The sequence below is a fragment of the Gobius niger genome (genome assembly GCF_951799975.1).
Source record: "Gobius niger genome assembly, chromosome: 1".
Taxonomy (NCBI): Eukaryota; Metazoa; Chordata; class Actinopteri; order Gobiiformes; family Gobiidae; genus Gobius; species Gobius niger.
The window spans coordinates 60571941-60598657 of NC_136852.1; the positions used below are offsets into that span (position 1 = coordinate 60571941).

The 26717-nt window shown below is 39.2% G+C and overlaps 2 protein-coding genes across 3 annotated transcripts; both read left to right on the plus strand.

Annotated features, from left to right (window-relative positions):
- Positions 1-440: 440 nt before the first annotated feature.
- LOC306975903 (integrin alpha-2-like) lies at positions 441-18606 on the plus strand (the record flags this gene model as incomplete). Its single annotated transcript, XM_079573701.1, has 30 exons — positions 441-486; positions 1084-1207; positions 2776-2885; positions 3012-3103; positions 6648-6762; positions 7457-7584; positions 7664-7812; positions 8663-8813; positions 9002-9167; positions 9331-9407; positions 9761-9899; positions 10383-10528; positions 10603-10746; positions 10826-11029; positions 11108-11238; positions 12913-13076; positions 13150-13301; positions 13899-14009; positions 14201-14286; positions 15574-15715; positions 15809-15892; positions 15985-16061; positions 16135-16218; positions 16325-16427; positions 16504-16614; positions 16684-16803; positions 17882-17995; positions 18071-18160; positions 18242-18358; positions 18441-18606. The coding sequence occupies 30 exons, from the start codon at positions 441-443 to the stop codon at positions 18528-18530; spliced, it is 3567 nt and encodes a 1188-aa protein (XP_079429827.1). The 3' UTR covers positions 18531-18606.
- Positions 18607-21468: 2862 nt separating this feature from the next.
- Positions 21469-26585, plus strand: fsta (follistatin a). 2 transcript variants are annotated; one of them, XM_079554971.1, is made up of 6 exons: positions 21469-21822; positions 22805-22996; positions 23115-23333; positions 23443-23667; positions 24111-24341; positions 25651-26585. In XM_079554971.1, exons 1-6 carry the CDS (start codon positions 21732-21734, stop codon positions 25743-25745), a joined length of 1053 nt encoding a protein of 350 aa, XP_079411097.1. In that variant the 5' UTR covers positions 21469-21731; the 3' UTR covers positions 25746-26585. The 2 variants fall into 2 exon arrangements, with proteins under 2 accessions (XP_079411097.1, XP_079411096.1); XM_079554970.1 differs by having other exon boundaries at positions 22805-23002; positions 25651-26584.
- Positions 26586-26717: the final 132 nt, after the last annotated feature.

Here is a 26717-nt window from a genome sequence, read left to right on the forward strand (position 1 = left end):
CTCTGTCTCTCACGTCACAGGCACATAGTCTGGACAACAATTAGTTTTGAATGGCAACACGCCAATTTTCTAGACTACATAATTTTAATGTAGCCTAATTATATTTCAAATAACCTATTCGCCATCATCGAGGTCAATCACCAGGTCTTGTTTGTTCCTAATTTGTGTGGCTGGAGGGGCCCTTGTGAATTTGATGCTTGGGGTCCCCAAGATCTGATGCTTTAGCCTAGACTATATCCTTTTGTATTAATCAATTTCCATTTCCATGTTGTTAAACGATCAGGGGGCCAAAGTTAAAGTTAGACAAATCGGAACAACGTTTACGCCCCATCTCATCCTCTAAGGTCGAGCGGCAGGTACAGACCATATTTAGGAAGCGTGCGCTATATGTCGCGCCTCCCACATGACTACCACCTCGCTCTCCCGCTACTCAGACAACGATGGAGCGCTCCTGTGGGACTATCATCTTTACCCTCCTTCTCTTTTGTAAGTAACGCGCTTCGGTGTGTCTCGGTTTTCGTGCGTAATAGAAGCGGTCAAATGCTAAAGTGAGTTCAGGTTGCTGTTGCTCTTCATCCCGGTGTAACTTTTATGGGATGAACTTTTATTTGGCTCACAAAACACTGACACTGAATGTCCGTGTGAAGTTAATATGTTTTGATTAACCATGGTCTGTGGGGTTAGTAGGCTATAACATGGGCTATGTGTAGCACTCGGTGGTGGTGTAGACTGGGTTAATGTCATGGGGATTGACCCGAGCCCCCCCAGCAAATCGCATTCTTCATAGTGATGAGCACTCGGAGCCTGTGCGGACTTGTCCCATCGTGGTGCACAAACATCCGCAGTTACAGCTCTTGACGCAGAATCGCAGATGTATCTGAACCCCAGGGAAGTCATTTGTGATGCTGCCTTTTAAATTAAATAATACGGGGAATACAATAGTTTGAGATTTCTAGACCAACTGTCTTGTGTTGCCCTGACTGTACAATGTGTGTTTGTGTTTTCCAAATGTATTTTAGTCTAGCTTTAAAGGTAACCCAACCTATATTCTGTCAATAATCTGTCTTCCTGTCCCTCTCGCAGCCGCTGAGGTCCAGCGTTCACACAGCTTCAACATTGGCACATCCGGGGCTCAGGTCTTTAGTGGACCCGCACAACAAGAATTTGGCTATGCAGTGCAACAGGCAACTAACCACGAAGGCAAATGGTGGGTTTTCAAAGTAATGCTTAAGAAGCCTTGTATTCAAAGTTACCATAACAATCGTCTCATGATTTTTAATGCACTTGTCTACTCTTGTCAGTACAGGAAAGCACAGGCTAACTTCCAAATTCAACATTGAGCTTTACGCAACACACACTGCCTGCACAAGCAGAAGTTAGTTAGACTAATTTAAAATTACAATAGCTGTTACCAGAAAATGCAATACGTGTTGTTGCTGTTGCTATAGAGGCCTCTGAACCTTATTATTCACTTCTTGTTTATAATTATATTTCCACTCAAATCCGCTGTAGTGTATTTTCGCCTTGTTCCTGCTGTCAATTTGACTTATTTGGTTTCCATTTTATTAACTCTTTTGGCTCAGAGCGGGTCATCTTATGACAGGAAGGTTGTCAGTTCGAATCTCAGCTGACTGTCGTTGTGTCCTTGGACAAGACACGTCACCCTCCTTGCTTGTATGAATGTTGTGTGTGAGTGGTTGGTGGTTGTAGTGGGAAGGGCCGATGGCACAGATTGTCGGCGTCGCTTCCATCAGTCTACATCAGGACAGCCAAGTGGATGAAGCTGTCCTTCAGTCAGTGGGACCAAAGCAAGACACTGCAGTCTTCTCTTTGAAGCAGGACCAGAGAGGCTATGAGATGTGCGTAGTATCCCCTTCAGAGATAACCCTGTCTGCTCTGCCACAGAAAAAACGGACAATCAAATTGGCTCTGCAGAATTGAGCCAAAAAAACACGACAGTCTTACACAGTCCACAGAGAAGAGCGTTGTTCAGTTTGATATCCAAAGCGAGTATGATGCAACAAAGCGATAACACTTATCACTGACTATGTGGCTAGAGATGCTTAGCATAAGCAATGACACATGCAGTTTCCAACGTGGGATGTTGCTGATTGTGCAACTTCAAATGAAAATGTTATCAGTTTAAACATTAAAACAACATTTATCATGTGTTGTGCTCACCTAGAATTGCCAGCCCTTTTGATACAGTCACTTAAAATAGTAATGTAGTAGTTGTTCTGAAAAGAAAATTTCCTAATGTTCTTTAATTTTCAGTTGAGTTTGTGAAACCTGAATATACCTAACCATTAGCCTGGCAAGACAGCCATTCTGAAGTCTCGCTCGTACCCAATGATTTCCACCATGTTAGGACGGTCCAATCATAGTTGTTTATTTGTATTGCGTCATTCAAATGTAGAAACATTTCCTCTGTAATAACCCTGTGTCATTCAGAGCCAACTTTATATTATACTGCATGATTACCACCTTTACTTCACCTGTTGCTTTGGCAGAAGCTACAGTTTGCTGTCTCTCACTCTTCTTTGATATTTCATTTAGTCTTACTCACCTGATGTTTGCTTTGATATGGATAAACCATGCATTTGTCTGATGGATTAATCCGCCTGTCCTGCTTATCTCGCTCTTCCGAACTGACACAAACTCTGACTAGGCTTTGTAGAGAAGAGAACAACAGTCTGGCTGGCCAGGTTGCCTCACTATATACGCTGTTCACCTTTTTATCTTGCTGGTAAAATTATAAAAACATTTCTTGAATAGGCTCCTGGTTGGTGCTCCGTTGAGTGGATACAGTCGCAACAGGAAGGGGGATGTTTACAAGTGTCCCATTTCAGGGTCAAGAAACACCTGTGACAAACTTGACATCCAAGGTACTGCTTCACCTGCATCTGGTCAAAAGTAATCTCTGCAAACACTGACAAAGCCAACTAATAATTCATATTTTCTTGTCTGAAATGATTTCTTTTTTTTAATTATTATCTATTATCTATTTACAGATTCAGTTAGTTTACCAAGTGTCCACGAAATATCCGACAACATGATCATTGGATTGACCCTCACTAGGATACCTGCTGTCAATGGTTATTTATGGAGGACCGTGGCTGCCAAAACTATAAATATATACATAAATAAATAAATAAATAAATAAATTTTAAAAAGATAAAATTTGCAAAGAAATGCGTGCAATTATGAGAATAAGTGCATTTATTTCTGTATTTATTTATTTATATATTTATTTATTTCTGTATTTCTGTATTTATATATTTATTTATTTATTTTTATATTTATTTATACATTTATTTCTGTATTTCTCTATTTATTTCTCTATTTCTGTATTTATTTTTGTATTTATTTATTTATTTATATATTTATTTATTTCTCTATTTATTTATTTATTTCTCTATTTATTTATTTATTTTTGTATGTATTTATTTATTTCTCTATTTATTTATTTATTTCTCTATTTATTTTTTTATTTATGCATTTATTTATTTATTTCTGTATTTATTTATTTATTTCTCTATTTATTTATTTATTTCTCTATTTATTTATTTATTTCTCTATTTATTTATTTATTTCTGTATTTATTTCTGTATTTATTTCTGTATTTATTTCTGTATTTCTCTTAATGAGATGCAAATCATGGGGTGGGTCGGGATGCCTCTGCTGTCAGCTCATTGGTCAATCTTTTTCCTTGCTCCAGAGCTTGTCCAGCATAGACGGCCATGTTGAGATCACTGTGTTCTCGCTATAGCCATGTCAGAACGAAAAAAAAAAAAAAGCATTCTTCCATATGCAGCAATTGCATTGTGTGTGTGTTTTTTAAACAAATAGGCTAAGTAAATTATCCTTTGCTCTGGGTCGCTGAACAGCCTCCATTTTGGAGTGGTGAACGGTTGCATGTTGGACCTCAAGCATATCTAGTTGGGGACTGCTGTGCTATGTTCTAATGAGCTGAGAAGACTGGCAGACAGGAGAATCTGTAGTGTTGACTATATTATTTTCCGTTTGGATCAGTTACGTAAAGTCCCGTCGCCAGACGTCAGTCTTAAGGCGGCATTAGTACTACTATAAAGAACATATTTTTCGGTATTCGCGTAGCCCTGGCGCACACTGATCATTACATTAAACATAATCAACAGCAAATATGACCAGACCAACTACAGCTGTAACATCAGTCCTCGTGGCGTAAACGTCAGTAGGCCTACATGCGTTTCTCCGAGCTGAGCCTCCTCATCAACACATCCTTCTACTCAAACTTGAACTTATGAGTGAGGTCCTTTTCAAAAGCAGCTGAATGAGCTGGGCCTTGCGTCTGTGCAGAATACTGCGCCGATGCAACGAAAACACGTTTCCGAGCGTGGAAAACGACCGGACTCTGGGGCTGTAGAACGAGCGCCTGCACCCCCACACTCCCCTCCACACTCCCCTCCACACTCCCCCCACACACACCCCCACACTCGCGCCACCGTTTGTACCATGAATATGGCTCGGTCAGTGCTGTGGCCGCGTCCACTTTTCAGTCTCTCTCAGCCTTCACTGAAAGCTCCAGTGTCTGAGTGTAAAACGCACACTTCGAACGCGGGGACTTTTCGGCGGACTTCAGCGCTTTGTAGTAAAACACACACGAGCACCTGTCACTGCCTTTGCCTCTCACGAGCATCGTGGACTCTCGGGGCGGAGGATGATCGTTGATGCCCCTCTATCATATCACCTATATTTTATTTTGTGCCCAGACAACACGGGAGCCGTGCGCAATTGCGCACGAGCGCAGCTTGGAAGGAACCGTGCCAGAGAAAGGGAGAGAGGGATGAAATGCCGCCTCCGTGCTAGAGGAGGAAATAGTTAGGCTACTTGTTGTGGAGTTTGGGCTGGTCTAATCGGGCAGAAAGCGCGAAAGTAACACTGTGCAATTGAGTGATCTTTGCCCAATTTGTAGTGGTTTGTTGTGGGCACACGCATCTTGACAGCATGGCGCTTCTCAGCGCACGCCTGTAATGTACATGTACGCATTTTGCGCGAGAGCTCGTCGCGTGCGGTGTATTAAACCGATTGAAAGCGCAAAGTAACACTTCGCACATGAGTGATACGTATCTTGGCCCGGTTTGTCGTGGTTATCCGGCCATCCTGCATGTTTTCTAGTGGTTATACCCGTCGCTATGGGCTGGCCATACGGGGCCATGCCCGCCCCCCCGACACAGATGTGGTGTAGTAGACTACGTGATACGCAGACATACGCCGTATAACCACGAGAAGGCCTGCAGAACTGCTGTACAACCACTACAAATTGGGCAAAGATCACTCATTTGCACAGTGTTACTTTCGCGCTTTCTGCCCGATTAGACCAGCCCAAACTCCACAAGTAACCTAACTATTTCCTCCTCACGGAGAGAGAGGACCGGCGGCATTTAATGCATGTAGGCCTACTGACGTTTCCGCCACGAGGACTGATGTTACAGCTGTAGTTGGTCTGGTCATATTTGCTGTTGATTATGTTTAATGTAATGATCAGTGTGCGCCAGGGCTACGCGAATACCGAAAAATATGTTCTTTATAGTAGTACTAATGCCGCCTTAAGACTGACGTCTGGCGACGGGACTTTACGTAACTGATCCAAACGGAAAATAATATAGTCAACACTACAGATTCTCCTGTCCGCCAGTCTTCTCAGCTCATTAGAACATAGCACAGCAGTCCCCAACTAGATATGCTTGAGGTCCAACATGCAACCGTTCACCACTCCAAAATGGAGGCTGTTCAGCGACCCAGAGCAAAGGATAATTTACTTATTTGTTTAAAAAACACACACACAATGCAATTGCTGCATATGGAAGAATGCTTTTTTTTTTTTTTTCGTTCTGACATGGCTATAGCGAGAACACAGTGATCTCAACATGGCCGTCTATGCTGGACAAGCTCTGGAGCAAGGAAAAAGATTGACCAATGAGCTTACAGCAGAGGCATCCCGACCCACCCCATGATTTGCATCTCATTAAGAGAAATACAGAAATAAATACAGAAATAAATACAGAAATAAATAAATAAATACAGAAATAAATAAATAAATAGAGAAATAAATAAATAAATAGAGAAATAAATAAATAAATACAGAAATAAATAAATAAATGCATAAATAAAAAAATAAATAGAGAAATAAATAAATAAATAGAGAAATAAATAAATACATACAAAAATAAATAAATAAATAGAGAAATAAATAAATAAATAGAGAAATAAATAAATATATAAATAAATAAATAAATACAAAAATAAATACAGAAATAGAGAAATAAATAGAGAAATACAGAAATAAATGTATAAATAAATACAAAAATAAATAAATATGTAAATAAATAAATAAATACAGAAATAAATAAATATATAAATAAATAAATACAGAAATAAATGCACTTATTCTCATAATTGCACGCATTTCTTTGCAAATGTTATCTTTTTTAAATTTATTTATTTATTTATTTATTTATGTATATATTTATAGTTTTGGCAGCCACGGTCCTCCATAGTTATTTGGTATGCTTTGTCAGTAACATATGAGTTGGAACTTCATGCCTTTCACAATATAATTAGACATATTTCACCTTTAGTCTGTTCACAAGCTTTGCTTTTCGTAGACCTGTGGGCCATTGTGGGCGCAGCGTTGTGGTAGTCAGGATTTCTACCCAGGGATCTGTACAAAAATGAGTCCCCTCTTCCAACCTCAACCAGCCTTCTCTCCTGCCGTACAAAGTAAGATACTACCGCCTTTATCTATAGGTTGCATTTGTGCCTTTCAATCATTTGGTGTCAAATCTCAAATGGGCAACGGGCTGATAGATATCTATGGGTGATTTACTGTTTTTGAAAGAGGCCAAATACTATTATTGTTTGTTTGTTATTAATCTTCATTTCATTCATTTATTTATTCATTTGAGCAGAAAAAGTATGCCAACATTTACAGAAAGAAAAAATACAAAACACGACTTTGTGCTCAAAAGGAGTAGGAAGAAGTTCAAAGAACTTATAGTAAACCTACCCCTTATCTCTCATTCAAGTAATCATCACATTAATTTTCCGCTATACTCATGCAGGAAACCGTGGTTTAATTCCTTTCCACTGACCTCACACTTTGCAACTGAATAACGACACCAGTCAATAATGCTCAAGTGAAGAAAAGAACTGAACAATACATTGCATATTGATTTATTGCAAGGAAAATGGGCAAGCTGTTGGAGCATTTCTAATTCTGAATCTGCCGCTAATGTAGGCTGTATCTATCCAAACAAGTCGCAGGAAAATAAGTGTGGTCAAGTGACAGTCCTGTGGTTGGAACAAGTGGTTTTATTGTTGCTTAACCAGTAGAATGCCTTTAATCCTCCTGCTTGTAACATAACCAGAATAGCAGAGTATTGGTAACTAACGGCTGTGCTGTACTGTTTTGTAGAATGTGGTGGTGCCATGGATATTGTAATAGTCCTGGATGGCTCAAACAGCATTTATCCTTGGAAACCCATGAATGACTTTCTGCAGAAGCTGATACCATCACTTGACATTGGATCGGACAGAACACGGGTGCGTGGGGGAAAACAACAACAAAACTATTATATTTTGTGTAAAGTTGTGACTGATGTTAGTTTTACTATTGTACCAGGTCAGTGTGATGCAGTATTCTGTGGGTGTTCAAGTGGAGTTTCATCTTAGGGACTATGACTCAAAGGAACAGGTGATGGCTGCTACAACAAGAATTACACAGATGTACGGGCACTCGACAAACACCTTCAATGCCATTAAACACGCCTGGTGAGCTCTGCCTTTTTTTCCCTGCAAATGCTGGCTATTCTATGATTTTGTATGATTTCTTGTGGCTGTTGTTTAATTTCAGTGCACGGTTATGTGTACTTGTATTGTGTTCATCATAAACAGAGTCTGTGACAATCAATTGACTATTTATTGATTCAGTCCAAATAGAGGCGAGCGATATGCCTAAAAGATGAATGTCACGATGGGCTCAAAGTCGAGATCATAGTTTTGATTTTATCATGTGCACCTGCGCCTGAACCGAGGGCATTGTCTCCAGTTCGGCTTTACCCAAATCTAAAAGCTTCTCGAACCGGAGAGCAACAGTGTAACGCCTCATTTGAAAGCTAAAACGCTGAAAAATTATTGTAACTTTTTTGTCACATCGCTGCGTTTTTGTCACATTTTTAAAGTGTTTTTGACGTGATCTCGTCTTTTTTTATAGTTTTTTTTGTTATGTTTTTTTTGCTTTTTTTGTCACTTTTTGGTCGAGCTTTGGTCACGGTTTTGTCACTTTTTGTTGCTTTGGCATTGCTTTGTTTGGGCATTGCTTTTTTTGTCGTGTTTTTGTCACTTTTCTCTCGCGCTTATCCTTGTTTTCGCCGTTATTTTAACACTTTTTTCAAGAAGCTTTTTGACTTGGGTAAAGCCAAACTGGAGAAAATGTGCTCGGTTCAGGTGGGGGTTAAGAGGTTATCATATTGTCTTAAACGAGACTGATCAGTAGGGGCGATGACGGGGGAAACGTGTCTGTGTTTATCAGAGAAATCTGTGTTACTTTCATCAACACGACACATTTTTGCCAAAACCTTACAAAAACTGAACTACAGGTGGTTTTTGTGTTTTTGATCAGTGAGTTCCTCTTCACTGAGACTTACGGTGGCCGATCGACCGCACCTAATGTCATGGTTGTGGTTACTGATGGAGAATCTCATGATTTCGACATTAGAGATGCTGCCATCAACATATGTGAGCGAAACAAAGTCACTCGCTTTGGAATAGCTGTAAGTTGAATTAATAGTAACTATGATTGATTGATTGATTGATTGATTGATTGATTGATTGATTGATTGATTGATTGATTGATTGATTGATTGATTGATTGATTGATTGATTGATTGATTGATTGATTCATTCATTTATTCATTCTTTCATTCCTTCATTCCTGCTCCTTTCCCTTTTTTGGTTTTAGGTCTTGGGCTATTACAACAGAAACAACATAGATACACAGAACTTGATCAAAGAAATCAAATCTATCGCAAGCTTGCCAACTGAAAAGTTCTTCTTCAACGTGTCTGAGGAGGCCGCCCTGTCCAATATTGCAGGGACACTCGGAACACGCATCTTTAACATTGAAGGTGCATATTACTTTTGTAGCTATGGTTTTGCATGCCTGTTCTTAGACACACTCAGAGGGACTGCAGGTCTGAGCATGTCTAAATTACAACTAGAACGCTTAACAAGATGCTTTGGAGGTATTTGTCAGATCCACAGTAATAATACAACCACCCTGTCTTAAAGGCACTGGAAAAGGAGGGGAAAACTTCAAGATGGAAATGTCCCAAGTGGGATTTAGTGCTCACTACTCCAGTCAACAGGTGAGGAAAAAAGGAAACATGTGTCCACAATCTCACAAATGTGTCATCTTGCCATTTCAGGGAGCAAACATCCATGTTTATTGTCTAATGTGTTTACTAAATGCAATTATTATGCCGTACAGTTAATGAAGACAAAATAATTGACTGGATCATTATGCTTTTGAATGAAATGAATAGTGTTATAGTAATGTATTTAGTTTTAGTATTTAGTTTGTGCTGATATTACAAAGTAGATGCTTAACTTGAGTTGACCTCCAGTGCACAGTGTAATGTTATGCAAAGATAAAGCGCGTAGAAGTATTCTTTGTATTTCCAGCTATTTATGATTCTCAATATGTGTCTCTGACTCTCAGGACACAATGATGCTGGGAGCCGTGGGAGCTTATGGATGGAGTGGCACAGTTGTTCATCAGACTGGTGCAAAAGTGGATATTCTTCCATTCTCTGCCTTCGAAACAACTCTTCAAGACCGGAACCACAGCTCTTTACTGGGTACGGTGACAGACTCTCAAGAGGTTTAGTTTAGTTTAGTTTATTTGTTTATTTGAGCAGTTGAAATTCTGCTCAAAAGGAGTGGGCCGAAACAAAAGCTTATACGCCCACCCCCGAAATCATTCCAATAAGAGATTATATCATAATAGTACAAAAGAACAAAGGACAAACACAACTACAGCAACAGTCTCGTTACATGTACGATGTCTGGTGCAAAGCAAGTGACAAAAGGCGATCATTACTTACTTACAGATGGTTATCAATGCCAAACACAGCTAACATTCCCGAAAGTCACTAGTTTTGTGTTGAAAGGCATGTTAATATACATATTTTCCGTGATCTTGCTACTTCCCAGTTGTCATTTCCATCCTCGATATATTATTAATTTGTGTACAATTTTGCTTGCTTCCTTTTAAAAAAATGGAGGTGTTAAACAAATGGGCAAAAATATATATATCAAAAGTTATTCTTTCTTTGTTTCAGGTTACTCTGTGAGCTCACTGAGCGATGGCTACACAGAGTACTTTGTGGCTGGAGCCCCACGCTCCAACCATTCTGGACAGGTCATCGTTTACACCATGAATGCACAGAAGCTTGTCAATGTCATCGACTCCGAAAGAGGAAAACAGGTACTTGCTTTATCCAGAGCTCTTGTCAAAAGTAACTTTGTGTAAAAAAAAAACCATGATGTTTGTTTTCATAGATTGGGTCGTATTTCGGAAGTGTGTTGTGTCCATTGGATGTAGATAAAGATGGAGTCACAGATGTTCTTCTTGTTGGTGCACCAATGTTTATGAGTGAGCTGAAGAAAGAGCAAGGAGCAGTCTACGTCTTCTCCGTCACAAAGGTAAATGCTCATCACACGATCCTTCTTTAATCTTTGAATGAAAACAGTCATGTACCACAACTGCACTGTATTTTTGTAGGGCATCCTAAATGAACAGGGTCTTCTCATTGGTCCAGAGTCGACAGAGAATGCCCGCTTTGGGATGGCAATCTCTGCTGTGCCAGACCTGGACCTGGATGGTTTCAGTGATGTTGTTGTGGGAGCTCCTCTTGAAGATGACAAAAGAGGTGTTCTCTATATATTCAATGGTAATAAGAAAACGGTCAACAAGCAGTTTTCACAGGTAAGACTTTGTTTAAAAAAAAAAAAAGATATACTTCCTGAACATGCTCTACTTACTCTGCTCCTGTGGTCATTTCAGAAAATCTTTGGCTCAAAACTTGATCCTCATATGCAGTATTTTGGACGGTCACTTGACAGCTACAAAGACCTGAATGGTGACAAGCTCTTTGATGTATCAGTTGGTGGCTATGGAAAAGTGGTACAACTGTGGTAAATGAAACTCAACATGCATATTATATACTTATATACTTATATTATACTTCTAGTGATTTAACCACATACACACTAAAAGAGGTATTCTCTATATATTCTGTGTCCCAGACTTAGATGGGGAAATCAGGAGAATGAGGGGAAATTCAGTTGTCCATCAGTAGCAAACAGCGGATAAAAAGACAATACATATAAATATAATAAAAAGTACTTGCCCGAAGTTAAACCCCCACACATTTACCTCAGCAATAATAATTCTGTAATCAAATAGCAGCAGGGATGAAGGATCTCCAAAAGCGCTCAGTCTCTCTGTATACAGAGAGGAAACAATCAGGTCTATTGCTCTTCTGAGCAGACAGAGTCCCATGCAGAGGGTGCCTGGTGTTACTGAGGATGGCGTGGACCTTTCTCCCCATGCCCTCAACCACTGCCTCAACAAAGTCCAGTGACCCCCGACCACTGACCCAGCCCTCTTAACTCATTGACTGCCAGCCATTTTCAAATCAGAGAGCTCCCCACTGCCAGAGGTTTTTCAGGATTTTGACTGTTTTTTCAAGACCCACAGAAAATTTAGGTCTAGGTTTATGTCAACACGAAACCCACCAAAAGAAAGATTAGACTCTTCTTTCATCTAAAAAAAAGTTTGTGTGTACCTCTTTCCATTCTTTAGTAATCGTCCGTAGAAAATAGGTGAAATTACCCAAAATGCTGTTTTCTGACCAAAAAGCTGAGAAAATGAAAGAGCAATGCTGCCACCTTGTCCGAAGTCCCTAGGTGGCAGCATTAGGCAGCACAACTAAGATTTTAACACCAGACATGCTCAAGGCTTTGCTGCAGCTGTTCCCATTGAAAAACCCAATTGACGTCTATAGACGTCAATTGGATATACTATCAAAACAGTACAACTTGCAAAGGACAAATTCTTCTTGGGGAAAGCAATCCAGATCCAAATGTTTTTGAATTGGCAGTCAACGTTCGGATTTCAATTGACGTCTATAGACGTCATTGGTAGTCAATGAGTTAACCAGCTTGTCCAGCCTGTTACGGTTTGTGACAGATATGTTATTGCCCCGGCAGATGACAGCATAAAAAAGAACAGCAGCAACAACAGATTGATAAAACATAGACAGCATTTGATTACACACATCAAAGGACTTCAACCTCCTCAGAAAAAAGAGCCTGGTCTGACTCTTTTTGTAGAGGGACTCTGTGTTGATGTTCTAGTCCAAGTTGAACACCTAGATATTTGTATGTGTGCACCATGTATATTGATTGGCTGTACAACGTTCTTTTTCTTGCCAAAGTCGATAGTCATTTCTTTGGTTTTGTTAGTGTTCAGAATTAGTGAGTTCTTGGTGCTCTATTCACAAAAGGCAGTGATCAAGATCCTGTACTCCCCTTCCTACCAGACTTCTCTGGTTAGAACTGTCCTGCTGACATACTTATTCCAAATCTTATCTCCACTTTCCATTTCCAATAAGATTTTAATTTATCTACTTTTCATTGGTAAACTAAACAACATGCCTCTTGAATATCTTTCTTTTGGTTGGTGCAAAATTGAATACAAAACATACTTGTCAGTTTTCAATCATTCTGCCCACATATCCTCACCTTTATTTAAGGTGAGATGCTACTTTTGTTTTATTAACTTTAATTTATCAACTTGTCTTTTAGGTCCCGTGGAGTGGCATCTGTTTCTCCCACAGGCAGGTTCACTCCAAATAAGATAAACATCCTCAGCAAACTCTGTGACATAAAAGGTCACAAAGCTTCATGTTTCAAGGCCAGGGTTTGCTTCACTGCCACTTTCAGGCCAAAGACCCCAGTTGGACCCTTGGGTGAGTCATAAAGAACAGCGTTTTGATGCGCTCTTTGACACTGAAGACATCCTGAGAGTTTTTTCTCCTCTAGACATATCATACACTTTGACTCTGGATGCGGACTTGCAAGCTACTCGAGTGTCATCAAGAGGACTCTTCTCCAAAAACCATGAGCGCTTCTTAACGGAAAATGCTAAAATAACATCTGCAGCATTGTGCCACGACTACGAGGTGTATGTGCAGGTAATTTATTTGTTTTTGTCTTTTCTCATTGTATCTAAATTTACATGTTCAGTGGCTGCGCTGTTGCTCAGTCAGTGCCTGTGTGGATTTCCTCTGGCTCCCTCTTTCCAACTTCATTTATCATATAAAGGATATATTATCAAAACAGTACAACTTGCAAAGGACAAACTCTTCTTAGGGAAATCCAATCCAGATCCAAATGGTTTTGAACTGAGTGGAGGCAGAGGGATGGCTGTATTCATTGCTAACTACAAGTGTAAAAAGTAGTCATCGATGGACAGTGTAAATGATATTTAGCTACAGAATACTGAATACTTGCTTTGAAATGTATGTTGTAACTTATTCTGAATACTTTTTTGCACCTGAATTACTCACAATGAGTATTCTAAACATGCATTAAAAATACATGTATTCCATTAATACCCAACACTGTCGATGTGAGTTGAGTAAAAAAGTATTTGTTGAAAAAATATTGAAGCAACTGGATATCTAATGTGTTAGTTTGCTCCGACACACATTTAAATTATATATAATTATATGTGGTTTAGATTTTGATTGTCAAAAAATAATGTATTATCTTTTATTCTTCTTTTATAGGAGGCCCCAGATTTTGTAAACTCTGTCAGTTTGAAGATAGAGATAGAGCAGAAAGATGAAAACGCAAATCCAGTGCTGGACATCTACTCTACCAAGGCCTGGGAGTTCTTTGTAAGTTTTCAAATAAGTTACCAGGTCTTGACTTTTTAGATCAGACTGTGGTCAATGGTATTACTATTAAGTGTAAGTGCTGTCACTTAAGTAGCATCGCAAGACTGTGACAAAACTGCTACTTGTGTATTAGCAGCAGTCTGCTGAGTCCCGTACTATTGTACTGACTCTCGATTATGCTGATGTTTCAGATCCCCTTCACTAAAGATTGTGGCTCGGATGAGGTCTGTGTCAGTGACTTAGTGCTGAATGTGAAGACACTAAAACAATTGTCCAGGTGAGACTTTCTATGCCTTTTCCCCATAACAAAATAAAAAATATATATACACAGAAGCAAATAATATAAATGATTATAAACCAGTGTTGTTTTCGTCATGGCGATGACGAAATCATTTTGTTGATGCACTTTTTATTAACCTCTTAACCTCCACCTGAACCAAGCACATATTCTCCAGTTCACCCAAATCTTAAAACTTCTCGGAAAAAGCGTCAATATAGCAATGAAAACGCAACAAAAAATGTGACATGACAAAAAATAGAGGCCATATTTGTGCAGTGTACGACTAATAGTTGCTCTTGGACAGTTTCCCCCACCTGAGCTGTAGCTCTCTGCAGTTCATCCAGGGTCATCATGGCTTCTTGGTAACAGCTCTGGTCAGTGCTGTCCTTGTTCGGTCAGTAAGTTTAGGAGGACGGCCGGGTCTTTGTAGGTTTGCAGTGATGCCATACTCTTTCCATTCCTGGATGGTGTATTTAACTGCTCCAAAGCTTTGGAAATCTTTTTATAGCCTAACTCTGCTTCATACTTCTCAATAACTTTATCCCGGACCTGTCTGGTGTGTTCTTGGACTTCATGATGCTGTCTGCTCCCCAATAGTCTCTTAACAGACCTCTGAGACCATCACAGAGCAGCTGTATTTGAACTGACATTAGATTACACACAGGTAGACTCTATTTAGTCATTGGGTCAACATGTGATAAATCAGAAATCTTCATTTAACTTAAGGCAACTGGTTGAACTTTTCCGTTTTTTATGCATAGAAACAATTCTAAATCATAAATTTAATTTCACTTCACGATTGTGTGTCGCTTAGTGTGTGTCTTTCACATAATATTTCAGTTAAATATATTTATGTTTATGCTCCATAGCATGGCAATATGTCAAAAACTTAAAGGGGGCCAATGCTTATGCAACCCACTGTATACACTATGTATATAATGCTTCTCTTTTTTGTTTTTTCTTGTGGTCAGCACACGTGACTTACCACGTGATACTCTAATTAGGTACTTGTAACACATTTAGACATAAACCAGGAATTAAAGGTAGTCAAATCTTGTGAATATTTTTAAATGACTTTCTTCAACTCTTGAAGCTCTATGTTGTTTCAATGTTATATTATTATTTTTTATTATTACTGTGTTCAACTTTATACTAATCAATTATTTACAATTATACCACATTGACAATGTAATACGAAGCAATCATTCCATGGACAAAAGCTACTGGCATATGCTTGTCTTGCAGTTTTGCACATTGAAGATTAAATATTTGAACATGTTGCAGCTCAGCTCCGGTGTTGGTTAGAGCGAATGACAAAGAGCTGTCATTCATAGTTAGTGTGAAAAACAAAAAGGAAAATGCCTACAACACACTGGTGATAGTTATGTTCTCCAGCAACCTCTACTACTCTTCAGTTTTTCCTCCGGTAAGCACACAATGAAACACTTCATAAAGGCTTTTTACAGACACCTTCATATGAAAGGTTCAACTAAACTTCATCTGTCCTATAAAACCACAGACAGATAAGGTGAGCTGCACTTCGACACAGTCACAAACTGTGACCTGCCAAGTGGGATACCCATTATTGAAGATGAATGAGGAGGTATGAAACATTTTTACTTGTCTGTTACGCATATTTACCATAACTGCTGTTTATTACATTCATTTGTATGTGGATCATGTTATGTTATGCAGGTTCAGTTTCAAATCAATTTTGATTATAACCTTGAGCAATTGCAGAACAAAGCTGAGGTGACATTTGAAGCCAAAAGGTATGGGGGAAAATTAGACCGGATTACATTAAATTTTGAATGACAAATTATTTATATACTGTAACTCTTTCAGTGATGGGAAAGAGGAAAGACCTGCAGACAACAACGTTTCCTTCTCCATTCCTGTTCGTTATGATGCAGGCATTGTTCTATCCAGGTATTGTGACTCATGAATATCATTTTTTTTCCAAATGTTTTTTAGCCAAATGCCCGCATTATTTTTTACCAAATGTGATCATAATGTATTGTTTGCTTTGTTGCAGAGAGACCAACATTAATTTCTTTGTAGCTGACTCTGCAATTTCATTGGTAAAAACAGTAAACACTCTAGATGACATTGGCACTCAATTTAACTTCACAGTAAAGGTATACAAGATCCCCTTTCTCATATACAGTGTTTTTTGTGGTATATTAATTTGGAAATTATTTTTTAACTGTACAGGTATCAACTGGGGTCCTTCCAGTCAACCTGTTGTATGTGTACCTAAATCTACCATTAACAAGCAAAGGAGGAAATAAACTGCTGTACATTACCAGTGTGGATACCTCAGAAGTGAGTAGAGCCAGCTGTATTGTGAAGCTGTTGTGGTGATGCCAGTTTTGCACCCCTCTGTCACTCCAGGGAGGCTCAGTCAGCTGTCCTGATGCCAGCACATTGGTCGACCCACTCAAGATCATCTCAGCTGGAAAGAGCCACAAAGTGTCCTTCACTGAGGAGAGCTTCAGGGGCTCTGACAGACTGGTCAGGAAAACACTTTAATGTTGGTTGTTTGTTTGCTTGCTTGTTTGTTTTTATTAATCTTAATATCAGTGAAACCAAAGCTGTGTGAATTTAACTAAAACTTAAAGCTGCTTGCGGAGATAAAGGGCCTCGCTCCTGTGATGACCCTTTTCTGGCGCTCTTTGAGCTGGAGCAGCCACTAATAAAACAGGCAGCGGGCCAAAGGGTGCGGGACTTTGTAGAAAAGGAGAACTGTAATTATTATGTTTTATGTTTGTCTGAAAGTTTACCAAACTTTGAGGCATTTGTATGAAAACCCGAGAAGATGTAAAAAATCAGGAGGTGCCATGTTGAAGGTTGGATGTTCACCTAATATGGCCGACTTCCTGTACAGTTTCTAATTATTCACATGTCCTAACATCGTCTATGTCCATGCCTAGTTTCAATGACATTTCCTCTGACCGGGCTCCCATTGACACCATGTAAACTGCATGTTTGAGGGGGCACCGCAGAGCCATCTTTTATTATGTTTTCTTGCAGACCACACCAAAAAATAGAGCTCACTGAGTACTAATCTTTGATCCCTGTTACTTGCATATCACTAAATGTTTGCTAAATGAAATCATGAGATTTCGGGCATTTCCCTCACAGTGTCCCGCGGGAGACTAATAATAATATTAATGACTTGCGCTTTACAAGCCTGTGGTACCAAGTTTCTTAAAGCACCACCAAAAAACATTGAAAATAAAGGAAGGAAACAATCTGCTAATATAATCTATGTAGACCCAAGCTCAGAATGAAGTTAAACTAAGAAGCAGTATGGACGATCTTTATTATTAAGGATTGCTGTTATGCTGACTGAGAGACTGATTGTGGTCAGAGAGGCTGTTGATGATTTGGTCGGGACAATGCTTGTTATATGAGACACATCATTTTCCTTCCATTGTCCACTGCCTCTCGCATCTTAGTTAGCCCTCTATATCTGAGGCTAAGTAGCTTTCCACTGAGTGTGGGCACGGAATGAATTGACCACGTTAGTGACTTGTGAAGAAAGAAGTAATAACCACTTATTTTGCTATTTTGTTGTTTTAACCAACAGGACTGCACAACTGCAAAATGCCAGCAAATAAAATGCATCATAAAAGACGCTCAAGCAATAAGTGAAAACTATATAAGAGTAAATACAAGGATATGGAATGGCACATTTATAACAGTAAGTTCTATATCTTATCAATATGTTTATTTTGTACGCGCTTACCTCTTACAACTTAATGTCTTGTTGTCACAGGCTACATATCAGACTGTTGAGTTAACTGCTAATGTTAATGTTGAGACGGCCAACCCGGATCTGCTCATAATTGGCCTCAAGGAACTGCCTGTAAGAAATACAGTAAACAAAGATACATGTTAGTCTCGACTGTCTCTTGTAATAGACGGTTTGTCTAATGTGCCCGTTAAGGTGGCGCTGACAGTGAACAAACCCGGAGAGAAAGGGGAGGTGCCTGTAGGAGTTATCATTGGAAGTGTTTTCGGAGGCATCGCACTTTTGGCTCTGGCAGTTGGACTATTGTGGAAGGTAAAAACTCATCCAGTGAGCAGATTAGGCATGTAAACAAATGTGGTGTTTTTAAGTACTTTTTTCCCTTCTTTTTTTATAGTTTGGATTTTTCAAAAGGAAGTACCAACAGCTACAAAAAGAAGCAGATGAGGATACACAGAGCCAGGCACATGCGGACGATGTTCTGTGAGGGTTGCTTTGTCTGGTACAATCTTACATTTTCTCTCTCTTGGTTTACTTGAAACAAATGGTCAATTAAAAGATAAAAACGGCTGAATGTGTGTCGTGTTACACCAAGACCTGCAATAGGTTTGGTAACAGGCACGAGATAATTAATCTTCTCTGTGAGAATTGTTTTGTTGTGCTTTTCTCTGGCAGCATTTGGGTTTGCTTGGACACACACTTAATAATGTAGCCTAGTGATTGACAACTTAGCGAAAGGGTTTTCAGGTCAAGGTCAAATGTGTGCAATTTTAATTCTCCTTTAGTTCTCTATTTCTGTTTTGTTTTGGTTGTTTGTTTTTCCTTTCTGTATAATAATTGTTTTCTTTGTAATTTTATTATTGTGTGCATTACATTCACAATCCATCCAAGACCTTATCAATATGAACGATTGTCACATCAGGGGCTTTAGTAAGCAACATGAATGTATTAAATAAATAAATAATACTTTCATTATAGGCAAAAACAATGTTCACGTACTGCTTTCCTTGTACTGTGACAAATCTGTGATTTAAACAAACAGCGCAACATGCCTGGATACATCAGCTCTTTGCCTACTATTCACCACAACAATCTGTGAAATTCTCAGCAGAAAACAACAGCGATCGCTCCTTCATCAGATTCGAAGTCAGAAAACCCTGGATTTGATGGACAATTTATGTGTTCCCTCTTATTGTACTTTAATTTTTTTAATGTGTTGAAGCCTCAAAATATTTTGTTGGTTATATTTCAGTTCAGTATTGTGTGAGTTTGTGTTTAATGTTTACTAAGAGTAAAAAAAAAGAACATTTGTTTCATAGACGCTCTTAGAAAACTAGAAATTTTCATTTGAAAATCTCCTGGAAGACCAAAAGACTTAACATACTTATCCTGTTTACTTGTAGTTTCGGGGCTCGTCACAAGATGGCAGTCTTGAGTTGTTGTGTGCTTTATTATTATTGTTATTAATTCACTTTTTGTGCATTATTTTCCCATCTCAAACACTCCTTGTAGTTTACGTAATTTCTTGCTGCATTGTGCTCCCCAAGAGATAAAAGACTTTCTTTTCTTTCGATTTACTGTATATTTATGAAGCATTTGAGGAGTAAGCTGAAGCCCACTTGTAAAGGACATACTGTACTTGACAAATGAATTGTTTTTGCTATCATTCAAGTGTGAAATACATTTTGGATGTATGTACATTGTGGGGAAAAGTTGATTAAACGGATTAAAGTGCATTTGAGTATTGATTCTTCGAGGAATCAATACTCAATACTGAGCTTCCATACAGTCAAATAAGTGAATTATTACAGATACTAACAATGTTCAACCCACACGAAAACCACTGTGTTTTGTTACTCTGTGTATTATAAACTACTGGTGATAGGCAGTCGATGCAATCTTGGATGATCTCAAGCACTTTTAAACCCTGATTTGACTGTAAATACATATTTAATACATGAAACGAGTTAGAAGCCTAATAATTTGGTGGCGCGCACATGACACTCGTGTTAAATGCTGCCATACAGATGATCGCCCTCGATGACTTTAGGACTTGAGCCAGTACTTTAAAGTTGATACAGTGGTGCAGAAGTGGACTGCATGTCAGGTGTTTTGGAAACTCCAACTCTTCAAAGACACGTCTCACAAATCACACACTGGGGACACTCAACAAATTGCTGAACATGACACGGGTCAACAGGCAGTGTACTTTTTCACATAACTTTGTAGGTCTCTAACTTTTATTGATAACGTTTGGCTAAAGAAGAACAGATTATATGAAGCTACCAGACAAACTTTCTGTAGGCTACCAACATTCTTGTGCGCCACTATTAAATATCACATTAAAGGAAATGCTCGTATATATATCATATTTATATAATAAGGCCACTGTATCAGTGTGAATGAATTTGTTCCAGCTTGTATCGTGTTTTGACGTTTTACATGTAAGACTGGCAGTTGTTGCGCACGAAAAGTGAATAGGCCGGGGGTTAATGCATGAAGGAACATTTTTTTCTCAAACAATGCTATGTGGCATTTGCCCTTGGATTCATTCTTGGAAGTTAATTTCACTGCTGTTTAATTGATCACTGCACACCTCTGCTGTTTTGGAGAAAAAGAAAAAAAAATGTTAAAAACTAGTCTTTTTTTTTTTAGCTAATATGCTTATATGTTTGATGAATTTAATCTTGTTCATTGCGCTCTCAGTGGAGCTGTAACACGAGTTCCGCTGAAGAGGTCGCGCAAGGACTTCTGAAGAAGACCAGACTGTGCGTCAGCGCGTCAAGAGCCCACCACTCTCTGCGTATTTGTGTGTGCTCAATGCTCACTGAATGAAACGCAACACCATACTGCTCTGTCTGTTGAAGCCTCTTCGGAAACAGGTTTGATTATATTTAAAAGCTTGACCCGAAAGAGAAACCCAAACAACTGTCTGTTCTAATATTAGAGGCGCGTCTGCGGACTACTATGAACTCTATTATTGTCTGGGCACGGATCCGTTCCAAAAGGCTACCCTCATCAAAAGATTTATACCCATGCTGGTTGGTGGATATATGAAAAACAATCTTCTGCTCTGGATTATCAGTTTTTTAACATATAAAATATAATATTATGATCATGATTATTAGGATTATTATGATCATGATTATTAGGATACAATAACTAACAACAACAACAACATTATTATTAATAATAATAATAATAATAATAATAATAATAATAATAGTAATAATAATAATAATAATGTTATAATAATAATAAAAATACTAATAATAATAATGATAATATTTAATTTGCAGAGGTAAAAGCAAGGTGCAATGGTTAGACTATTAGCAAAAAGGTAAATTTGTGACATTAAAAGATAACTTTGGTGTCACAAATAAGTTCTTCAGTTACCAGTTTGTCTGTCTGGTTGGGAAGTTGATGCTTTATTTGCTGATTCGCGCAGGAGAAAGTTGTAACTATGTCACCTGATTAGGATTGAACGAACTTTGGTAAGAAAAAAAATCTCCCCACCCCCACAGAAGAGGATCCCGCCCACCAAAGACTGTCTACCCGAGACCCCTTATAGATTTAAAAAGAGAGGCTGCATTCTCAGACTGACACTTATTCAACACTGCCACCTTAAGCAGATTACTTTGGCGCTGCCTGTGTCACTGACGAGCTTCGCGTTGCCTCTCCATCCATCATGTTTGGGATGCTGAAACACCACCTCCAACCGGGCGCTTTGCTCTTCTTCCTCTGGCTTTGTCATCTTATGGAACATCAAAAAGTTCAAGGTAAGACCTTTGCTTACATTTACCTACTTTGGGAAAGTTTGATTTTGAACCTTTAAATAAACACGAGAGGGTTGCTCCTTTTAGAAGAACTTGAGTAAAGTCCGGGCGTAATGTGTCTGCTGACTGTCTCTACCCTTACCCTTATGTGCGTAAGAATTGTCAGGTGCGGTATGGGACACGTCAATGTAACAAGCCAACATAATAAGTTTTGTGTAAAGCTGTTGTGTTTCTGCCGCAGCTTCAAGACATCTGAAGTGCAGTAGGGAGCTTTTATGTAGGCTACAACTTCTGTTCTGCTCAGATGTTTTACCCATAACAATATTAATGATTATTATGCTACTAATTATGAAAACATAATGAGCTTTTAAATTGTTTTGTTGGAGTGAAATTGTACCAACTACACTTCGTATAGGCCAGTGAGAGATATTTCTTTTAAGGACACTTGGTTAACACTTTGGTGGCGCGCCTGCTGCTGTCTATCTTTCGTACAACCAGTCTGTGTGTTAATAAGAGACACCATATAATATAATTATTGAACCTCATATTTAGATCAATATCGTGTTTAAAGCGTGTTTTGTTGTGTATTGTGTTTTGCGTTTGGTTGCTCAGCGCGTTCCCGTTAGAAGTGCGGTTTGTCAAAGAAATTGCTGCTATTTAAAAGACTGTCTAGACACTCCACTTTCTGTGCAGAGATAACAAGAAAGCTTTGGGCATAATGCCTCCTCCTCCTCGCCGTATCTTGCGTCACTTGTTCCTGTACTTTCTGGTTTGAGACTGCATTATAAAAGAATGTCAATTCATGTGATATATAGTTACATTCACGACAGTGCTTCAGGATAAAACAGAAACAAAACAAAAAAACGAGACAAAATACGGGGACGCACGCGGGACGCAAGGAGGGCGCGCCTGCTAATAGGCTACCTCCTGCTTTTGCAGCACATCTAAGCACACCACACTGGAGCTTATGTTCTTTTATCCACAGCCGGCAACTGCTGGCTGCAGCAGGGAAAAAACGGAAGGTGCCAGGTCCTGTACATGCCCGGAATGAGCCGAGAGGAGTGCTGCCGCAGCGGGCGTCTGGGCACGTCTTGGACCGAAGAAGACGTCCCCAACAGCACGCTCTTTAGGTGGATGATCTTCAATGGCGGAGCGCCTAATTGCATACCATGCAAAGGTGGAGGTGCATTAATTTTCATTTGTCCTCACATGACGCTCGCAGCATGTATGCACATGCTTATAGTTATTTATCAGTGTTCCACAAGTATCGCATAACATTTTATGTACTCTTCCAGAAACGTGTGACAATGTTGACTGTGGGCCCGGAAAGCGGTGCAAGATGAACAGAAGGAGTAAGCCGCGCTGCGTCTGCGCACCGGACTGCTCCAACATCACCTGGAAGGGTCCTGTGTGCGGCTCAGATGGAAAGACCTACAAAGACGAGTGCGCGCTGCTGAAGGCAAAGTGTAAAGGTCACCCAGACCTGGATGTGCAGTACCAGGGCAAGTGTAAAAGTAAGTAGGCCTACTTTTAAGCGTATGTAAAACGTCCCCAGCCCAGACTAACCTTTTTGTTTAACTTACTTCACACATCAATTGTTACTCTATATTTTTGTCTTGCCAGAGACGTGCCGTGACGTCCTTTGCCCTGGCAGCTCCACGTGCGTTGTGGACCAGACCAATAATGCATACTGTGTAACATGTAATCGGATTTGCCCCGAGGTGACGTCATCAGAGCAATACCTATGTGGGAATGACGGGATTGTGTATGCAAGCGCATGCCACCTGAGAAGAGCGACATGTCTGCTGGGCCGATCTATCGGCGTTGCATATGAGGGCAAATGCATCAGTAAGTGTCCCACTGCGAGCGCTCTGGCTGAAGTTACTCACTCCTCATCCTGCCAACATTCCTCTGTGAAGGGGGTCCACAAACTCTGTGTGCTAGTAGTTACTTGTGTTTGCACAAGAGATGATAGACATCTTATTATTTCCTGATGTTGGCAGCTCTATTCCATATGGGAACTGGAGAAACAGAGAGTAAAGCAGCTCAGTGCTGGGGGCCATGAAGACATGCTTCAAGTTATTATTTGAGTCAAATTGTATCCAGAAAGCAGTCATTTTAAATCACAAAGTCTTAAAAATACCACAAAATCAGCCCCAATAAAACAGGATTTAGTTTATTCTTCTAGCTTACTGGTCCAAGCCTCTTGATAGTCATCTGCTGCTTGAAAAGCTTTTATGTATTTTAGAAAAGGTTTTCGTGAAGGTAACTCCTGCTCTCTCTTTTCCTAGAGGCCAAGTCGTGTGAGGACATCCAGTGTAGCGGCGGGAAGAAGTGTCTGTGGGACTCCCGTATGAGTCGGGGGCGGTGCTCACTGTGTGATGAGAGCTGTCCAGAGAGCCGGACTGACGAGGCAGTGTGTGCCAGTGACAACACTACATACCCCAGTGAATGTGCCATGAAGCAGGCTGCTTGCTCGATGGGGGTTCTTCTTGAAGTTAAGCACTCAGGATCTTGCAACTGTAAGTAAACAAAATTGTGAAAAACTCCCAGCCCCTTCACCAAAAGACAGTATTTGGTGTTGCTTTCCTTCCTTCAAGAGCACCCCTACCCATTTGTACCCTGCTCCACTCAGCACCACAAGCACATAAGCATCAAAGGACTTTGAAATGGAACAAGATGCATGACATTGTCTTGTCGCTGGCATATGTTCGTGTTTCACATTTGAGTTATTGAAAGCAGAATTACTGACAATGACTGAAAGATTCTGCCTAGTTATTTAACAAAACTCAACTAAACGCACCAGTCTTGTTTGGCAGTGTAAAGCCAAAAGTCTCTGGTGTTTTTTTTTATTTTTATGTCACTAGTCAGTGTTGTGTTTCTGTGTGCTAAATGATTCAGTACAAAATGCACTGCTTCCCTGACATATATCACTATCAACATCTGACATAAGTCTTGGATCTGAACTTGAATGTGCATAAGGTGATTGTAATATTGGTGCCATGTCAGCAGCTACAATATAAAATACATACGTATTAGGCCATATGTATAACATAATTCCACAAATGTCCACAAACCTAGAGGTAAAAAAATGTGTTAGAATTCTCATAGTTATAGAGCAATCCATTGGACCAATTTCATAATCACCTCATGAACTAAGTGAATGTGACATGATATATGCTAAATACTAAACTTGTAGGTGCATATTCCAACTGACCATCCCAGCATTGGAAAGAAAAAGTTAACACAGTGTTAACTTTTATTAAGTCCTTTGAATGTGTTTTTAAAATGACAAATCCATATGGATTTAAGGAATGCCTGGATTTTTTTTATTTTCATTGTTGCTCTTGCTTGTGTCTTTTGTATATGTCTAATGGAAATGTCCTATGTAAAAGAATAGGAAATACCTCAGAACTGTGTAAATGTTCTTTACCCCGCTTCCTGCAATAAGGCTATGACACAGTTCTCTCAAAGCGATATTTAGCTGTGCAAAATGAGCTTGCAACTCCCTGACCACCAGAGCATTTTTGTGTTGTGTGTGTCTGCTTCCAGGAATCTGCTCAAAAGAGACCTGAGCGTTTGGATCCCTGAGCCTCAGCCCCCTTTAACTCACCCTGTGAACCCCTCTCCTCCCCCTTTCCATCCATCTGTGCTTCTCTCCGTTCCATCCACTGTATGTGCTGTTAGGCTGAGGGGATGAGTCTATTAAATAAATACATGAACACTATTAAAAAATAATAGGGGCTTTGCTCTTTTAATTCAAGATTGAGTAATATTATTTGCTGTTGTGGACAATTTCATACAACAGCTGCCGTATATTCTCCCATTTAGCCATTACAGAAGACCAGGAAGAAGAGGAGGAGGAAGATGATGATGACTCAGACTACACAACCTTTGTCCAGTTACTTCCTGTTCTGGACGGATAGGTCCCAATCACTATAGGGAAACAGTTGTATGTCCATACTGTACATTATATGCTTATTTATTTTTAAAGAAAGGAAGTATACATATAGTTCAGTTTGCTAGATGTTTATTTATACTGTACCTTTTTTGTGTTTTATAATTTATACAGTTATGTTGTTAAGCTTACTATTTACCATTATATATCGCATTACCACTCATTTCCAGTTTTATTGTTGTTGCCTTCTGTTTTCATTTTTTAACATGAAGAAATATATTTGTCCAAAGAGAAGCAGTGTTATTTATTTGTCATGTACCATGCAAGTGGACCCTTCTACAAGCTGTAAATTGCATTCCGTGAGCTGTAAAAATCTGCTTGTCGCTGTCAAATCTTTATCACTATGTTTATGTCACGTACATGCATGTTTAGGCTGTCTTTATTTATTGGCAATATATCAATCATTTGATGTACAGAATTGTTTTTCTGGTTTGTTTACAATAATAACACCTAACTGACCAAAGGGATTCTGGTGATGGCAGCTCTAACCATGAGCAACACTGCAGTGGTGAAACAGAAGTAGGAAAAAATAGAATATTTCTTTGTTTTGAGTTTAGCTCTTTTTATATTCTGTGGGGTATGCTTACCCATTGCTTTCTAGCATTGCTGTGTTTCCACTCACACAGCAGAGTTTGATTTTGGTTGGATTATTTTGGAAACATTGTGCCAAAACTGTTCAGACATTATGCCAATGTGGTCAGTATGCTTACAGAGCAGTAAGTTCACACACTGTGGTACTTGATACAGTCTCTCTATTTCAAAATACTATTTCAAATCACAGGATAAATAATTTCTGTTATGGAAATATAGTTTTGTATTTTTTATGTATATGTCATATGTACATACAAAGTTTGATGGTATTTGTACAGATATGAAGAGTGAAACAATAAATTCGTTTTTGTTTATGTTGTTTATGGTGCCCTTTTCTTTCAATAGCCAA

What these genes read in the sequence shown, in the direction of transcription:
- fsta (XM_079554970.1), top strand. Translation starts at nt 21,732, where the DNA reads ATGTTTGGGATGCTGAAACACCACCTCCAACCGGGCGCTTTGCTCTTC. An exon ending in GGAACATCAAAAAGTTCAAG is followed by an intron (nt 21,823 to 22,804) that starts GTAAGACCTTTG and finishes TTTTATCCACAG; the next exon opens with CCGGCAACTGCTGGCTGCAG. An exon ending in ATATGAGGGCAAATGCATCA is followed by an intron (nt 23,668 to 24,110) that starts GTAAGTGTCCCA and finishes CTCTTTTCCTAG; the next exon opens with AGGCCAAGTCGTGTGAGGAC.